The following is a 19,900-nucleotide window of genomic DNA, read 5'->3' as shown; positions in this document are numbered from 1 at the left end:
GGTTATGCTACCACATTTCCTTCTAATAGAGTTTCAGGGCAAAGAACTAATGCTAACATAGCATGCATATATGTCACTTGTTGAACCAGGACTGAGCCCTTCATCTAAGCAATTAATGATCCTACCATGATATTGAATGACTATTGGAGTTAGTGATGATCAGATCTTGTTCTCAAGCTAAACTTGTATTTTCTCATTTTTGCTTGGAAAGACTCTGCTCATACAGATTCTGCTAAAGGCAAGAAGTAACAGTTGCCTCACCAAAAATAACTTCTCTATCCCAACTCAAGTATGGAATCGTAACCTCATGCAGAGGAGCGGATATATAAGTGTCCTTAAGTGCTTGGTTTATCACTGTCCACCAGTGCATGATGACACAGTACACAGTATGTACACAAACGCTTAGAGTAATAAAAACATCATTACAATTACCTGTAGGCCTCTCAAGGTATAATGATATTGCTCTTATTCTTCTTCATATATCTGTCATATAGTTCACTAATCACCATGATAATTTTTTTTATACAATACCACACCAGGAACAACACAAATCTAAAGGATTTATAAAAGACACAGTTGATCAAAATCAGCCCTCGTGTGTTTTTACTTCTGTATTAACAAAAGATGTCACTAATATCCAAAGCGATCATCAGAAAACCCCTGTGTACTAGGCATGGAAACATGACGCAGTTTGCCCAAAATCATGACGGAAGCTTGTGGCATAGCTGCAGAACAGACTACTCGCTAGTGCCAAATTCTCCTTGTTGAAGACACCGTTATTCTTTTAACTCTTTGTCATAGCATCCAGCTTTAGCCAGTATGAAAACCAAGTTCCTTTTTCAAAAGTAGTTACAGATTAGAGTATTCCAGTCACAGAGCTAAAATGTTCAGAACCAGAAACTTGATAAATTTATCCATATACATCTAATGAATGGCATGGAAGGAATTAATATTCTTTGCTATCACTGTAGAGGGAGGGCTCTACTTTGCCTAAATCAGTCCTGTCTTACACTAAGCTCATCACTGGCTCTTTTAATATAGATTTGGCAACAGAAGTCCACTTTAATCTGACAGAGTGTCTGCTGTAAATCATTTGCTCAGTCCCACATCAGGCCATTTTGGTTTTGGAGCAGAAACATGTTGCAAAATCTCCCTAGAGAGATCACTCAGTTAATGAAACCGCTTATTTAAGAGAGCTAATCATAACACTAGAGAAGAGCTCAGATGGAAATTTTGGGACCAGTCAACCCTTTAAAAGAAGACACTGCTTAACTTGTATGTCTCACTTCTACTGCAGGTCTCCCAGTATTATTAGTGCTTATACAGGCAAAGTTACACAATGAATCAATGCGAAACTCAAGACTCAGTCCTTGTGGCTCGGTGCTGTGTACTCATCACCACACTGCACTGCCTATCAGTTAACAAGTATCCTCTAACTTGACTACATATCTATGCATCTGGTGTCTGGACTGCAAACAGCTCACACAGAAAAAAAATCCTTAGAATAATGTTGGCTTTCTTTCAAGAGCATCTTTTCCCATGGCCCAAACTGCATCAAATCATGTACTATTCAAACTCTTTAAGCGTCAGAACCCCTGCTCAGTTCAGTTAAGCTTGCAGCTGAAGTCTGAGTCTGACAGTGTGAGCAGTTACATTTAAGACTTCAGGAGCCAAATTCAAAGGAATGCAGGGTAGGGTTTTTTCCCCTAAAAGTCATTATTAAAAATAATTTATAATAATCATACACAGCTATCAGTTATGGTCTAGGAGTCAGGGTTTAAATGATAGCAAGATTATTTCTGATTTGAATCCTGGCAGATAAGCTCAGTCGTTTGTCCTCTGGTTGAAGGTAAGTCAGTAATGTTATTTTTTCTGAAGAAAGGTCTTTGACAACCAAAAGCATAAAACCAAGATCTTAAATATCCTCAGGAAGGTCTTTAGACCTTCTGCTCAAAGCAGGATCAGCTATAAGGTCAGACCAGATTGTTCAGATGCTTATCCAGTCTGAACTTGAATACCTCCAAGGATGGAGACTGCACAACTTTTCTGGGCAACCTGCTCCCTGGCATGTGTACAGGCCAAATTTAATTTGGGAAATGCTTATTGGAGTCTTTCACATAAGAGGCTTGCCCATCAGCATGAAGACTTTGCAACCTACATGGTTGTAAGGAGTAATAATAAAAGAAATAGTTCTTTTTTTCCTTATTTCATTTTATATTTTAACAAATGCCTTTGATTTGCTAAAACCCAGAACAGACAATCCCGTTAGCTACCTCTTTGAGAGACATAGCTCTAGGTTGGCTCAGACACACTCCTCCAGAGAGCAGATGTTCTCTGTTTGTAGCTTCCCTCAATACATTCAGAACTGACTTGTGGGCTGTAGTCAGTCAGCAGTGTTTTGAGCACAAGCATACACATAGATGTGCCGTTTATCAGTAAAATCATAGGGAGGCAGCTCACACAGATTTTAGAGTCTTATTATAAATAGCTTAGGCAAACAGAGCTGATCTTCAGCACCAGGGGTTACTCCACATATGCCTGTTATGAATGTGGGGTCAGGGCAGGGAGGGCAAGTTTCTTCACAATACTTTGGATGGAGCTGAGAGAATGGACAAGTGGGACTAAAGATAAACTTTGGTAGACTAAGAGGTTTCACGTTTTGCGTATTCAGAGAAGTATAGTTTCCCTATTTTAACTGGAGCAGGCTTTGGAAGAAAGTACCTTCCAATTTGCATGAACATTTAACACCTTTGAAGGTGCAAACAGGGTAAAGGATTTTATCTCAGTAGTGAGATTCTAACCCATTTCCTAGAAGGAAGACATTTTTGTTCCCTTTTCCCACATTTTTGAGTACCCAGATGGAAAAACCTGGCCTTAAAACACATGTGTAGCAAACTAGGAATCTTAAGGCTTTGTCATGCCTTTGGCAGTGCTGACATCAGCGAGATGTCTCACTGAAGAGCTTGGCAATTTTACAAGAGGGAATTTATTTTTTTCAGTTGGAAACAGACAGCTTGTCATCAGCCAAAAAGCATGGCAAACTCCAGCACATTGTAGGGATTCTTCACCCAACTCTCCCAAAAGCATCTCTGGGAATCCCACTGTTCTCTGGCACATTTATTCTGGAAGAGCAAAGCGAGAGGCTGAGATGTAGCTTTATAAGGTTATACAATTCAAAGACTTTCAAACCAATTAACTCCAAAGGATATAAACCAGTGACTTATATAATAATGAGTCAAAGCTCACACGGTGACAAGATAATGGGAATTGTTGGCCTAGTTCAGCTAAAAGCAATTGCCTATGAAAGAGTGAAAAAAATGAATCTGTAAAGAGCGATTAATCTCCTGCCATCCTTCTCGCTGCTAATCAGCTGTGTTGGGGCTTTGGAGCCAAAAGCTGTACCCAGAACAATGTATATGATGATTATTCAAAGACCAATTTTTCATAGTGTTTATTTTTACCCTAGCTATACTTCTGACCTGCACAACCCGCTGTTGGAAGGGGTAGTACAATTTATCTATGCATCATGTGAAAAATAGTTATTCTGTTTTCTTCTATTCTTGAATTCTCTGGCACATTGCTGGAATCTACTTAATATTTATACTCATTCATTCAGCTATCTTTTAATTGCAATGAAAGCCACAGATTAGATGAAAGAAATTAATTAAATAACCAGGAGGCCTCTGCTGCCAATATGTAGAGCAGTATGCAACCAAGGGACATTCACTCTTTAGCAGTGGATATTATACTTGAAAGTGTGATTCTACTCATTAAACTTTGTATGTTATTCACTGGCTTGCTGGAATGAATTTCCAGTCCAACTTGGGTTAATGGTATTTTGCTGTTGATTTCACTGGAGTCAGATTTTCATCTTTGGCCTTATACCCACATTTCTTTACTTGCTTACTAGCCCACATATCTGTTAGAACAGCCGAGCCAATGCAGTTATGAGCGTGTGATTAAGATGCAGCCTTGCTGGTTGAACCAGAATTTGTCCAGCTGCCAGGGCAAGCTCTGCCCTCCCCCACTTTGTGTCAAAACCCCTCTCCAGGCCACAGATAACAGAGCCTAGAAACAGACCCATCCTGTGGACTAATATTTTAAACAAATCACCCTCTTTGCTTGTAGAACTTACCTAGATTTCCCTGGAAACTGTTAGATGTGTATCCACCCCAAGGTGGGTTCATTAGCCCTTCCAGAGCTAGATGCCACAGCTCTAGATTTTGTCTGATACTCAAGCTAGCTGGTGTAGATCTGCATTTCAGTTTTATCTGCAAGTGTACTGCAACTGTCTACCAGTCTACAGCTATCTGCAACTGTCCACAGCCCTGCTACAACAAACTTGATGGCTTGAATGTGTCATCTGACAAGGCTGTTTGAAGCTTTAAAATACATGTATGTAAAAACCCATATATGAAGGGCTCCGTATTCAGAACAGACCGCCTTTATTCACTGCTTTCTGTCACTATAAAACAGTAGACAGTGGTAGGAATTTCAATTAAAAGGATAAAATCTTCCTCCCCAAGCAACAGGATGTTTTCAAATTTACAGTCTAATAGAAACCACCTCAATCCTTCCTGAAGTTACAGTTGTAAAATTTGCAGTCTAGCAAACATCTGGATGCTGCAAATATTAAATGGGAAAAAGAAGCGGTATCTAACCAAAAAACAGAGATATGAGCGGTTTCTCTCTTGTGTTTTTTTAGTCTGAGCTATTTTGTACCTCCATCTGTAATTAGTAATTTTTCAAAATAAAACACAGTATAGCCTTACTGATCTTGCTTATAGTCCTTATTACAATGGCACTGTCCGGTCCACAGATATTTTTTAATGTACTAGTTTTTCATTTCAGTCTTTTTAACTTATCTGATTATTTTATTTAATTTTTTGCATATCATCTTATATAAAGCAAATGTAGAGTGATGTCTGAAGAATGAGTATATATCTAAAACTTTATTATGGACTTACCAACAACTGTAAGGTTGACTTGTGCTTGTCTGCTGCCAAGTTTGTTCTCTACAACTAGGGTGTAACATCCACAGTGTTCCTGCTTTGTTGATGATATTGTTAGCTTGCTGCTGTTTTCAGCATTCTCAATTTTAATATATTCATTTTCTTCAATCTGCCAAATTCAAAAGGAAAAAGAAAAGATTTTGTGGGATAAATTTCTTCATACCTGAAAGAGCTCAAATTACAATACAAGGTTATCATACTGAGTGTTATCTGCAGATAACTTTATTACAGCAGTGAATATGTGCAGCTGGTAAAGAGTGTAATCAACACAAACCATCTAGAAATGCAATGAAACATCATAATAACTCCAGTCCTGCAAAGGCAACAGGGGGCATTGGTGTTGCTGGGACTCCACTAAGGAACAGGAATTTCACTTTCTAACTCCCCTTTGACAGGCTGAAAGTGCAAACTGTGTTAACTGGCAAAAGAACAAATTTTGGTCTCACATGCTCACAGAGACCACAGTGGAACAAGGATTTAGCTCTAAATACCCTAATTCGTTTTCCATTCCCCTTCAGAGGCCCGATGTGCAAATCATCCATAGCTGTGACTTTCACCATCTTATCTTAACCAGCCTTATTCTGTACTTCCACATAAATCAGGGTACCAGTTTCTTGGGTTTGAAAAATTGAAGATGATGTTGCCTGAAATGGAGATGTAATGCTACAGCTGTGCAGAGAGACATACAAACAGCAGATTTAGCTTGCCTTCAGCATTTTTATTTTCTGAAGAGGCAAAAAGCAAAATCTCAGCTGAATAACATAGTCATATTATGAACTAGTTTATGATTGAAACACAGCTATCATAGCATAAACGACCAAGGAGACTTAGATTTTAATCAGTATTAGCTTGAGACATGACAGATTATTTAAAAACCTCATAATGCTACACTGCAATTATAGAAGCTGCACACCGTGTTCTTATGAAACAGACAACATAATGTCAATGCCCTTCTTCCTCCCACCACTTCCTTCTTAGATAAGTGACTCTTCCAACTAATTCTCAGAATTTCATTAAAAATGAAGGCTATTTAGTTTGCCTTATCTTGTCTCATATATTCAGAGAATAAGAAATCACAAGGCTAGGAGCGGGATTTTCCCTGCTTTCTCCTGAACTGAGATGGAATGCATGCATTGCTATATGCCCAAAAGTAACCCAAGAAAGTTGCTACTACAGCAGCTCAAATAGAAAGCTAGCAAATGTGATTATGTAGGATTACAAGTTTAAATTATACTGAAAGTTGTTCCTCCCTGCCCCCGTACTTTGTTCTTCTGAGATTCTACACTGGCTTATATGTTTTGCTTCATTAGAATTAGTTAAAGGGTAATAGCATAAAAAAATCTGTCTAGTAGGACTAGATCTGCATTATGCAGGGAAAGCCCTGAAAATATGCAGAGAAAGCCCTGAAAGGATGTTCAGTGGCTTGCAATAGTTGTGGGGAACGGGAAGCTGGATCACTGTGTTCCCCCAAAAAAATCACTGGTCATATTTAAGCTCCAACAATTGGCAATGTTAAATGATGGACTTTGTTCCTCAACTAACGAAGAGGCTTTCAAAGGCTTTCCCCTTTTTAGCTGAGCACAGTTCCAGCATCCCAAAACTAGAATGCCATCATGTACAATAGTATGGGTCACAACTTTGTGACATTCCCTATCTTTTCAAAATATATTTGTTCAGAATACACCTGTGAGAGGCCACTGTGGCTCTCCTGAACCTAAGGGAGTGTGAGGAATGAACATGGAGAGGACAAGTCCCTCCTGCATGCTGCAGCATACAGTGGCAGGGCTGAAATCACAACTCACCACTCGTTTGTCCTCCTACAATGTTTATTAACCTTCCTGATTTTTTTATTTTCTATCTCATTCACCTGCCATAATGAACCATTTAACACTTTATACGTCATTTTAATTTATGATTTTGCAAACCTTTAGATTGTCTTATAGTGCATAACTAAAGAAGAGAGTAAAAAGATGGTAAAAATAACATTTTACAAAGGAATAAACGTATAGAATCACAGATTATGGATCTGATATAGGTATTAGAGCTGCTGGTCTCTGTTATCACATAGATTTTGTATATAAAAATGGCCTTTAAATCTATGTCAATAGGATTGTTGTATTCAACAATGAACTCAGAATTCTGCACAAACCAGAAACTCACTTTGGAGGGGTACATTTTACCCATGTTAAGTCAGAGCTCAGAAAAACAGGACTCTGAATGTCACTGGAGATTCCAAGACATATTTTTGTAGAATTGAGTAGGCCACTTTTTAACTCCAGCCTTGAAACTAAAGAATTTTAAGAAAATATAGGAGGTCAGGAAAAAAAACACCCTTTCCCCTAGAGCAAGAGGTTATTTGGGGTTAGCAAAAATGGACTCTGGAACACCCCTTCAACTAGAAAACTGTTTTGAATTCTTTCAATTAAATGCTGACACATCTGGATTTAGAGTCTAAACTTCTTTGTAGGAGGAGATGTTTTCATTTATGTTCCATAGAGTGCATAACGAGTTCAGAATGAAATAAACAGGATAGCAGCTATGGTACATATTTATATTTGCTCTATCCTAACATGGCATTTCACCTTCCAGTTTGTACTTGCATATTGGGTTATTTGATTTAAAGTGGTTTTATTATTCACTAAAGCAACTCTCTTTAGAAACTGTCCTTATGAACACTTGTAATATAGTTAAGGAAATTAATCCAGGTAGAAGGAACTTTAAACCTAGGGGGTGAGGACATGCACAACAATGTAATTGCTGTTGTGCCTTGCACAGTGACATTTGTGTTGTAAGACATTTCACTCGAGCTTCTTACATGGCATTTTGCCCCGACATAACTTTAGACCAAGCATCAATGAAGAAGAGGTTATTTTTGAAGGAGAGAAACATTTCCTGTGACAGGCACTTTTCAGATACCTGTATCTTTCACATCATCCATCATTTAATTGCATGGTCTAAGGCTTTTCTCAAAGGAACAGCCATTTGTTATAGGAGGGGACAGGCAGCAACGGGTCTAAACTGTAGCAAGAAAGATTTGGGTTTGGCATTATGAAAAAATTTCTAACACTGTGAATATTTAAGCACTGTAATAGGTTGCTAATGGAGGTTGTGAAATCTTCATCATTGGAATGTTTTCAGCAGAAGTGAGGAAAACATCTGGCAGGAATGACATGGACTTAGCCAGTTCCTGGGGAAGGGAGATGGACAAGATGGGTCACTGGAGTTCCTTTCCAGCTCTACTTTTTCAATGACTATTAAAACAGATCAGAAAACAATTTACCTGCTTACGGAATTTCATCCAGGTGCAAGTTATTGGTGCTGTTCCTACCACTTTGGCAAACAGTTCCACTGATTCACCCGCACGGACTTTTCTGTCTTCTGGAAACTGAGTAATCTGAGGAGGAGCAGCTGATGAAAAAAAAAATAAAAATCCCTCTTTAGGTGACTATACTTTCTAATTTTCTTAAAATTCCAAACACATACATCTCAGCGCAACAGTTTCAGAGCAACATTTGAAATCCAGATTAGCAGTTATCTGTTGCTTGCAATGAAACAATTCTGTGGACATCGTCAATTCTACTGTGGCAAAGCAATAACAATCTACCCATCAGAAATTTGCTCATGCAAGACCAAGGCACAGAAATCCAAAGGCCAAAAGTGTTAAGACCTACCACCAATTCCAAACACACAGCTTATGAAATTTTGTGTTGGGTTTTTCAGAAAAATTTCTTTTTTTCTTTTACACTTTGTATTTTTGAAAAATGGTTCCAGCTAACTTCATATCAATTTGCGTGTGCTGTGGGGGTCTGCAAACCTGCTCCCTAATGTCGTCAACAGCATTCAGAAAATTTAAGACTCAACACCTGCCTATGAAGATTCTGGCTTCAGTCACCAGGTAAACATGTGGGACATCTATTAGAGAGGCAAGGAAGGACATCGACATCTTTCTCCATCACAATTAATTTTCCTGTGATCAATGACAGATCCTTTTGTTTGTGTATTACAGTGCTTCTTTTAAATCTTGCAGTCCCATTCATACTCCTCCATGTCTGGATCAGGTATTTCTCCTCCTCTTCCCTCTCACTGCCCGAGTACCAATAGACAGCAGAACATCTCCTTTGCTAATAGCGCTACTTCTGCCAGACCCCTGGGAGCTGCTAGGGACAGATGCCAGTAACATCACAGTGCGGACAACTTCGGGTGAAACCTGTTCTGTTGCTTTACAGCAGCAGCACAGAAAAAATATCTCTCTGTGTGTGTATGTGTACAGATTTGAGGACATTTTGACAGAAACAGTAAAAGGCATTCTCTAACATTAGAATGACTTCACTGCTAAACGTAACATTTCTGTCCAATGCACAGGGCTACTGGTCGTGAAAACACAGTGCTTTCTTTTTCTTTTCAATGTAATTAAAACAAAGCAATTTTTTTTCCCCTAGACTTGTCCTTTGACAAGTGTCTTTGTTTTCAAATATCTGAAGGAAACTAGGCTGAGGCACACATCTGGCAAAGAAAACAGATTGAACAGTTTAAAAGTCTGACAAAGTTTCAAAACACTGAAAGCAGGAACATTCTGGGTAACTTTAAATATAGACAGCTTTGCCTAGGAGCGTGCAAACACATGAACAGGTTACCATAATGCCAGTTATGAGGAAATGTAAAATCTATCAACTGTGGCAGCTACTCATCAGAGGTGGCATTCCGTGACACATAGAGAAACCTCTTCGACTGAAGGCTAAGGTGTGTGGTTACAACAGTACTGCTTGCATTTGTAGGATCTTGCTATAGTTTATTTGGTAGTAACTTTTTTGCATGCTCGTAACTTAAGTCTTAGTGCAATGTAACCTTACGAAAGAGTTTGAAAAATGGACTTTGCTTTCCAGTTTTCTCCTCATAGAAATTCATACTCACTTTTTAATCACATATGCAAACAAATTTAGTAGGCAAACAGCTGTACTTAGAAATGTGGGGTCTGTTCTTTAAAACTGTATTGGTTTATTATTTATTCCTACAGGATAACACATGCAACAAATTACCTGCTTTTGGAGGAGTCTTTGGAGCTGGTTTCTTCTTCACTGTTGCTTCACCTAGTTAAAAAAAAAAAAAAAGAAGTAGTAGTTAATGCAAAGGTGAGCATTGGTACCAAAGGTACCAGCTTAACTGCAGAACTTACATCCATAGCAATGCTTCGTTGGCAGTTGAAAATCTAATATGCTCTTTCAGCATATTAAACTCAAGAATTAAAATACTTTTTAAAAACACTTTTGTTATCCTGAATGATCCTCAAAATATTAACAGTTTAAGCTGGAACTAAAAGAATCAAAGCATTCTGCTACACATCTTCCATACTCTGTAATACTCCATTCCTTATAGCAGTTTAACTGGGGTGAAAATGCTGGGCCAAGATCCATCTCATACTGAATTTCTGCTCAGATTTCCAGCATAATTAATGCTGAATGAGGTCAGTTAGAACTAGGGTAGCTAATGACACATACTGCTTCTTACACCACCTGTGAGCCTGCAAAGAAACAGTGATATACAGGCAGTAAACACCCGTATCACCCCTCTGCCTCATCCTCTTCCCTAGGCAGGGCCAACTTTTTGCTATATTCACAAAAGAAAGGGTCAAAACAGAATTGGAAACATAGGCACATAAATATTGGGAAGAACAGTGTTCTGCAAATTGTGAATCGTAGGTAGAAAGCAAGTAGAGAAGATGGGTAGGTAGAAAATGACTATTAACTATTTTTCACAAAACAAGAACTAGGGCCATTAAATTACCAGGCAGCAGGCATAAAAGAAACAACAGAAGTGTTTTTAAATACAGCATGCATAAGCCAGGTTCTCAGACAAGTAAAGTTTTGCAAGACAAAAACATAAGCAGGTTCAAAAGGACAAATTCATAGGAGTTAGGTCTAGTGATGGCCATTAAATGTAACAGTCTGGATGTCTTGAAACCAGTAAATTCCAGAAGTGGAGGGGTTCATTCCTTTTAGAGCACTCTCTTTTTATCTGGTATACTAAACATTCTTGTCAGAGGATGACCTCTGCTGTGAAAGGACATTTCTTATTTTCTGATGCTCAAGTAGGCAGCTTGATTGAAATAGTCTGGCTGTTAAGATGTCATTGCCTCTTTTGTTAAAAGACCAAATGCTTTAATAAATATATAATGGTTTAGCTGTTAACACCAGTGTTTATTCAGTTAACTCTGGGGAATATTTCACTATGCACTTAATACAGAAGAAGTTGTTGCCACCTTCCTTTTGTAAACTTCCATTTCATAGCATTTTTCTCTCAAAGTATGCTTAGCTTTTATATGCTCTGTCTTTATTGATTTTGTGGGAACCAGAAACGTAATACTGGAGAGGTAGGATATTCTTGCAGTGCTTGTGGCTGGGTCAAAAAAGAATAGTTGGATATGTCCTAAGAAAGCCTTTCTTCTATGACTGTCGGCTCAACAGAACTAGATAAGGTTTAGATTAGTACTTGTGAGGTGTTTATCCTAGTATAACTGGATCAGCAGGGCATGAGCTAGGTATCTGTCCTGCCATGTCTTCCATGTGGGCTTAATCCAGTTTAAATGGAGACCTTCAAAGAGCCCTACTGCTCATTAAAGGGACCCATTACTTTTTGGGCCATGAACAGACTGACATGTACCCTTAGCTGCTGTAGTAAGTGACAGCAAATATATTTCCAGCTCCTCTTTCCTGCCCAATCTGTATGAGCAACAAGCGGTGTTTTCAAAGCAGCTTTCCTGTTTGTCGTGGTATGGTCACACCCTGAGCTGAAACTCTCATTTATTTCGGGCTGTAGTCACAGTTACATGGATGAAACTACATATACGATCAGGTGCCAGCTGGAAGGGCTGTAGAGTCTGGCCTATCACCTGCTGTTAAACATCCCCATTAATGGTCGTAATCCATTAATTACTCATTAGGTGCATAATCCCATGCGAACTAACTCAGTTATATGATTTAAAAACACGTAAATATTTGTGTGTGTGTGTGTGCTATATTTGAGATAAGATTCTCTGCACTTCTCTAAACTGAGAGAATAAAATAGCTGTTGGGTGTCTCCTCAGAACTATAATGGCTTTTAATACAAGCTAAAGCAATGACATGAATTTGATTACTTCCACACTCCGTTAAGCCTGATGTGAACAAAGAGCACCAATGACAAGGAAAAAGCACCGTTTGTCAAGTCACCCTGGCTTGCAGATACTATTGCTATTTTTCAGAAACGTCACTGCAGACAAACAGGAGGAAAAGCAAATTCCTTAATCCAGCATGATTTTCAGCTAGCTATCATTTCTTGGCCTACATTGTATATTTGTTGCAGTACCTTAGTTAACAAGCAAGGTGCTGGTGGAGTCATCACACTCTCCAAATATTCACATTTCACTCTGGCTCTTAATATCTCAAGATTTTTTTTTACCTCCTGGCTGACAATGTCATTCTCTGCCTTTCCACAATACATGCACAGAATGGATATCTATATACTCAGACACCCATCTCACTTTTCTCTGCCTACTATCAGCCACTATCAGTTCATCATGGAAGAGATCCCAATAATATAATTTGTTCATTCACAACTACAGTCAGTGACATTCAATTAATGACCATTAAAGAAAAATGTTTCTAAAGAGGCTAGGATGTATAATGAACCACCAAGTATTAAATTTACCCTGTAAGTGGAATAAATCCATGGTGTCCCTCCTAGCCATGGAATAACTAGGGTCTATGCTTAAGGCAGTTTAAAAGGCTCTCACTTCAATGGGGATTTCCACAGCAGCAAAGCAAAGCACATGAATGCATCACCTCATCCAGCTAGGGTACTGCTTTTTATATGTAAACACAACATTTTTGTTTAATTTTTAGTTTTTACCCACCAGGACATTACATTCACTTGACTGAGGATATAGAGACTGTCACTGGACTTCATCAAACCATGCAGATTGCAGAGGGTTGCTGGAAGGTCTGCCTGAATATCCTGTTTTGCAGACACAAATAGCCCTAAGCAGAAATAAAAGGAAGGGGCAGTGTGGAAGAGGATAAATACAAGGATGTGTCTGTGAAGCTGACTTCTTTGGCTAAGGGTGTACACTCCACTGTTCTTAGATCTTCCTTAAGAATACCAGCTCATCTCATGCATCTACTTGAAATGCAACTTTTGTTTCAAAAGCTGCTGGAGACAGTTAGTGAAAAAAATCTAATACGATTACCCAAAGTTGACAAGGTCAAATGATTGTTTTCATTAAAATATTTGAGCCTCTTGGAAATGTTAGTTCAAGTCTGCCTCTGCTGCTTTTAAAAAAAAAAAGACAGTTTGTCTCTCTTTTGATATTTACATTGAAACAGGCTGAAGCTAAAAACCAGCCTGAAAGAAAAAGGACATAATATTCCCTCCTTAAATGAATCTGCCTTCTAGAAACAACTTAATGTAAACATGACAAGGCTGGTATTTACATAACTTTATAGGCAGGTTTGCCTCTTAGAAAGCTTATGCCTGGGGTGGGGGGACATAAACTAAAAAAGGGAAAGATCCCATACCGGCTGATAGCTGTGGGACATTGGGTTGTGCCGTTCTTTGCCCTGATGTTGAATTCGTGAGAGCAGATATGTTCAGAAGCCTCCGTCTTTCTTTTTTGTTTCCCTTTTTTGGAATTTTACTAAAAATAGGCATAGCCCTCCCCTGAAATGGCTCTCTGCACAACTTGCTTTCATAAAGCATGAAGAAAAACTCTTACAGTCTGAAAAAAACATCAGTACTCAAGATAGCATTCCCAACTAGTCCATAATTCCTACTGTCTTCCTTGAGGGACATGCCTAAAATTATGTGCATGTCTTCTATAGTGATGGATTTCAGCACCTGGTAAACAAGTACAATAAATACCTAACTCCGTTAGCATAAGGAGCAGACATTTCCCTGCTTCTGTCTGTTTGTGGAACAGCCTCATCTGAGCTCAGGGTAGGAGAAGGGCTAATGACATAATCTAATACTATAGTCACATAGGAAACCATTTTCCCCTCAAGCAAAACTTTTCAAGATTTCATCTTCTGAGAGGAACTAAATTGGTTTTTTCAGAGTTTCCTTTAAGAGAAGCTGAAAAAGAAGTCATGCCTGTAACGTGTCAGATATCACGGTAACAAGAATATGCAGGAGATGGAAAACTCAGATTCAAGTCTCTGTTCCTTCTTCCCCATCTCACTTGAATGTTTCAGACGTGTGGGATGTGACATTAGGAAGTCTCTCTCTCCCCCACATGTAAATGAATCACAGTGTCACCTCCTTCAGACCCTTCTGGAGATAGATATCAGGGTCTAAAACAAAGGTGATGGTTGTCTATAAAGCTTTACTCACTGCTATACTAGAAAGCATGGAGTGACTGAGACCTAGAAGTACAGAAAAATAGAACAGTTGGCCTTGTGGTCAAGGCAATGAATTATTCAGTTCTATCCTTGCTTCTGTCACAGACTTCTTTGATGGTACAAAAAATTATTACAGGTGTTCCTTAGCACAGACAAGATGGTGAAATAGGAGAAAGATGATGGCTACATTTGTAGTAGAAAAAGACAACACATCATTACTTACAAATCTATTCATACATTCATGAACCTATGTTAACTGCTACAGAGCAAAATGACAGTGACGACACACTAGCACCAGTAGCCTGAACACTTCATCAAGGTTTGAAAGCTTAAACAGTTCTGCTTCATTGCTTCTCAAAGAGCAAATTCCTCATACTGCTTCCAAATATCTGTTTATTATCTAAATACAGTAAAATAGAAAGCAGCTCTGGCTTAAATTTGATGACAAGCAGAAATGAGAAAATTAAATGCCACACAAGTCAGTTATTTGAGTTTGCGTGTTTCAAAACAGTTTTTAATAACTTTTTTTTCCATTAAAAACAACTGTCATTTTGTTGCAACATCCCATATTTAGTTTCTAAATCACACAGAGATTGTCCTCTAATTGAAAAAAATTCAGCCTCCTCCTTCACAAAATAAAAATAAAAATCCAGGGAATACTCTTTATTGCATTCCAGCCAAGAGAGAGCTAGCATATACTAGCACACTCAGAGCTTCAGTAATGCAACACAGCACACTGAAAGTAACTCAGTGTTTTAAAACAGCTCAGCTGGAGGAAGAAACAATTCCATAGCAGTTTAGTAGCACAGTGCTTGAGCACTTTCTGCAATTAAAGCAAATCTGAGCAGTGCAGAAGAGATCCAGTATCAAATAGAGCTTACAAACAACCCAAGTCATGTGAATTCCATTAAAAACTCTGGTGGGAGCAAGACACCAATGTTCATTTCTTAAATATAGATTTAATTTTCATATTTCTCATGTCCTGCGAGAACAGCTACAATTAGGTGTTAAAATGCTGTGCCCAAGTGTGTAGGAACAGCAATCTAAACTAGGTTACTAGCCTGCTACCCAGTCTGTTAAGTAGGAAAATAGTCAGGTCATTTGGACATTCAGGAGCTCCAAATGATTTCAGTGGGCAAAGCTAGGTGCTATGTGCTTTTGCACATTAATTAAACCAATGGATTTAGGTTCCTGTTTTACAGAGAAGAAACTTTGGTCCATGCTTCTATTACGTGCCTCAGATCTGCAATTTCTCGTCAATGACTTAACTGGGAATTAATGGTGCATGGCACCTCTTCAGTTCAAGGCCATGCTGCAAAAACTGTACTCATTTTTCTCTGCATGAGACAGGCAATAAACATTTCTGTCTTCTTCTGTCAACATACAGCTATGTAGGATGGACTGTATGAAAAACACATGGAAAATACTGTTCTGTGCCAACATGCACTCAGAAAATGTCAGTATGGTGTGAGCTGTATAAAGTAACCTGGCAGAGATTCAAAATGCCTACCTGGCACTAGCAAAACAGTGCTGAACTGGGCACCAAGGAGAAGTGATTTACACAACAGATTAGTGTTTCTCCATTGCTCTCTTGATATGTACAGTGACTGAATTTTCTTTTCATCTGTGGAGGCAACCAACCTTCAGAGTCACCAAGTTAAATCTTACATTGCCTTTTTACTTCAGCTAGTTTTGTTACCCTTGTGCCACAGCTATTTACCCTTGAACCTCAATCCTGAGGAATGAAGTCAGCACCTTTCATTATTCAGAGTTTCAAAGGAATCATAGCTCATGGCAATCTTATTTACATATAGTAAAGGAGGAAGTTCCAGCTTCTCTTAGAAAAAAAGACTAAATTTTTTTGCTTGAAAAAGTTTGGTCAGAGCCTTCCTTGGCAATGTAACTCATATTGTTCCAACAACTAAGTACTTGCACTCACTGTGCAGAAAGTGTCTTGGTTCTTCTTGCAACAGCCAGGAGTAGCAGCATGGACCTTCTGGGAAATTAATGGGACTGAGAGAACTGGTTTGAATAGCCTCATTGACACTTAACAGCATCTCAGACTATCTCAGGGACCAAAAAGGACAGCAGCAGCACAGTCACAGCTGATACATGGTGCTCTTATTTTTGTAATTAAAAGAACACCTCTGACCTGATAATTTACTTCCTTAGTAACTGAGTTCTTCCCTTAGAAAGTAGCAAGTTTTATACTGAGGACAAAACAATTGACATGAAAGAAAGATTTTGAAACATTTTATATTCATCATTGCTATGTTTCATATTACATTGACAGAATGGAAATAAAGAAAAAACTTGAAGTGTTTTACTGATTTAGTTATATATTATCTAAACAGGACACATCAAGTATAATGTTTAATGATATTTTCTTAAAATGGTGCTTGTAGACTTGGGTTCTCTGACAAGATTGTTTATTGAAGAGTAAATAACAGAACTGTGTGCTAATCACTTGGCCACTGACTCATAATTTTTCCATGGTAATTAAAATGCTTAGAATCCCACCCACTATGGAAAAGAATATATAGAACGATAAGGAGTCCTGTCTGACATATTTATGTTTGTGACAAGTTGCTTCAGAGATGCCACTGCTCAGCCTTGCATTCAAGTACCAACAATGTTGAGAAATCAGATCTGGGGGGATAACAGTGCAACCTTCCAGAAGATTTGATCTGGACAGTGTCAGTGGCAACATTTTGTTAACAACTGTGAGCAAGAGAATGCATTGTTACTTAACCAAAATTGGGGTTGACAGGAAATAAAACAGATTTTATATAGTAGCAGATGTAAAAGATTTATATCAGCAAGACACCAAATACTGCTAAGTAATGTATTTTGGGCCCATTTTCTTGAAAGCGTGTGGAGGAAAGGCTTTTCTTTGACGTAACTTTATTTTTAACAGAGCAGAAGAACTTTTTGTGCAATCAAACTGCGCTGGGTCATCCCTTCAGTGTATGTCATCTGGATATGAGAACAGCAGGTTTAACAAGAGTATTACTCAGGTGAGGGAATCCAGGATTTCCTGTTAGGTTTTCATACCACTGATTATGACAGGTGGTAGTTGCCATTTTGTAATATTTACTGGAAGTAGTGCTGTGAATTAGCCCTACAAAAACTTCTGGGCATTTCTTTCCAAACACTTTAATCCAATGCTTAGATTTAGGAGGGTTATTTTCTGAAGCATTAAAGCCAATTCTTTTCTCAGTAGCAACAAACTGGCATAAAGTTTCTTCCTACTATAGTGAGGTTATATTGCTCTGCTCAGCCCTGGTGAAGTCTAAGAAACAGCATCTAGCTATTGCAATATGTGTTTTCCCCCAGTCATCTTGAAAAAAAACTTTGAAAAAAAAAATCTGCTTTTTGGAAAACTCATGCTTTAAGTAAATTTTTGGGATGTCAGTTTAAAAAACCTATACTATTTTGGATGTGGCATGCAAACTACTCACAAGACTGAGGATCAAGAAAGTTGGGTTCTAGTCCTGCAAATGAATGTGTGATCTTGGGCTAATTGCTCAAGCTATGATTTACTGCTGTTTTGGTCCTCAGTGCAACACATATTAAGGAGGACAAAATTTTATGAAGTGTGGAGTAGTAACAGATTTTTTTTAAAAGCAGAATATTTATTTATAAACCATGAAACCTTTATTTACTCTTAAAAAGCACTTTGATTTTTTCCACCGTCTGTTGGGCCAAAACCATATATTTAATAGGCACTGAAGATTTTGCAGGTGGCCTTGGTAATTTAAATAAGCAATTCCCTTTAAGCCTAATTTGAAGTAACTTCTAATTTCAATGGGAATTGGGTGCCCAAATCCCTTTATAGCAGATGCTTTCAAAACTCCCTGGCGAAATGTTCAAGTGAGAATTTTTAGCTTAGTACTTTTGCTGCAGGTTATGTCAAACTAGAAGACCTTCATATTATCCACTGATTGCTCTGGCATAGCATGGAATATGCAGTATGATAGGTAATGAAAGGTTCCAATTTTCCACTGCCTCTTCTAGTCTTTCATACCTGTGCAGAAGCAGCATAATACTTTATTATTTAACTCAGTAGCATTTCACATCCACCTAGCAAAGACACAAGTGACAAAGCCTAAGTCAGTACAGTCAGTGAGGAATGAACAGATTCTAACATTAAAAAGATAGGTGTCCTTCCTCTATTCTTCCTCAGGATTGATTTCACTCAGATTCAAAGCTGGACCTGTTTGTTATTGTCAGAAACATTATTATTTATTCTATTTATCATTACAGAGTTGTATTCTGAAGAGTCATAATTACCACTAAATTCTGGTGACAGAATATTAATTGTAAGCAAAAAGAAATACATCATAATTTTCCTAATTTGCTAGCATGGGAGTAATCTTTCTGCATGTAAACGCTACAAGCATCCATTCAGAGATATTGTTAAACACTGAATGCTACAAAGCTGCCTTCATAGATGTTTTTCTGAGAATAACTGCTTATTCTAAACCAGTCTAGTATGTATTGCATTTCAAAAGAGGTAATGCCAAAATTTTACTTAATATTTATTTTCTGTAGCTTAGAAAACCCAGGCTTCCAGTAATAAAATAACACTGTCAGAATGAGCAGCCAAATGAGACTTGGGTCAGCAACTTTTCTCACAGTGAGACACATTCTGTAGATTAACATACTGACAATATTCATTGTCTTTCACAAAAAGAGATGAGCTAAAGATTAATTACTTTCCTGAAGGTTTCTACTAGGGTAGAAAACAAGGATCACTTATAATCTGAAGGGAGAAAATGTTGACATAGCTGCTAAACGTGAAATTGACTTGCACTTTCTTACAGAAAATGGAAAATATGGATTTTTTTTTTCCCCTGAGAAATATTTCTAAAAATGACAGAGAGTATGTAGCTTCTGTACCCCATACAGTATATACTCTTGTGACTGAATTCACTGAATTAGATTGGGACATCTTACTTCACAGTCATTCTTTATTAACTTTCTTTTCAAGAGAAATACAGGAAAGATGCACAAATATCTGACTTGTTAATCCCATCTTCTTTCAGGTAAGGAACTTTAAAATCTCTGCATCTGAAAAGGATTTCAGTTTAAATTGAAACTGGGAAGTCTACCGGATCAGTTTTGTATATTTTGCCCCTGACAAACATACAAATATAACACTCATTTCAGGCAGACAAATACCCACAGTCCTCAGAGACTGAGATGTTAAAAACCACCTGTGGAATCTCTGCAGCCAAATCCTTTTAAAATTAAATATGTATTTTTCCAAAGTTTTCCTAAAGCTCTTCCAAAACCCAGCTTCCTAACGTTCTTTCTGGTTACCTTGATGTTTTCAGTGCAACAGGAAAGATGTTTTAAAGGTATTTTGAAAAAAGAGCTTTGAGAAGTTCAAGAACTTTAAAGACTGATATAATATGCCATGAAGCAATCTTAAGAAACCCATTCACCATTATTTCAACCTTCTTTTCCCAATAATTTCTGAAGCCAGAGTTGCTGTCTTCTGTTTTGCTACCTATA

At 38.0% G+C, this 19,900-nt stretch overlaps 1 protein-coding gene across 2 annotated transcripts in view; it reads right to left on the bottom strand.

Annotated features, from left to right (window-relative positions):
• The window catches only part of MYLK (myosin light chain kinase), a 223,816-nt gene that overhangs the window by 39,590 nt on the left and 164,326 nt on the right, over positions 1-19,900 (bottom strand). For both annotated transcript variants that reach the window (XM_009640862.2, XM_035896318.1), the window contains exons 19-21: positions 10,049-10,099; positions 8,293-8,420; positions 4,968-5,121 (exon numbers count right to left, since the gene is read on the bottom strand). In XM_009640862.2, coding sequence (XP_009639157.2) covers positions 4,968-5,121; positions 8,293-8,420; positions 10,049-10,099 — 333 coding nt within the window. The remainder of the gene's footprint in view (positions 1-4,967; positions 5,122-8,292; positions 8,421-10,048; positions 10,100-19,900) is intronic.

This window comes from Egretta garzetta, unplaced genomic scaffold, assembly GCF_000687185.1.
Source record: "Egretta garzetta isolate BGI_Z169 unplaced genomic scaffold, ASM68718v1 scaffold326, whole genome shotgun sequence".
NCBI classification, from domain to species: Eukaryota; Metazoa; Chordata; class Aves; order Pelecaniformes; family Ardeidae; genus Egretta; species Egretta garzetta.
The sequence above is the reverse complement of the archived record's forward strand: the minus strand, read 5'-3'. Positions and strand labels throughout refer to the sequence as shown.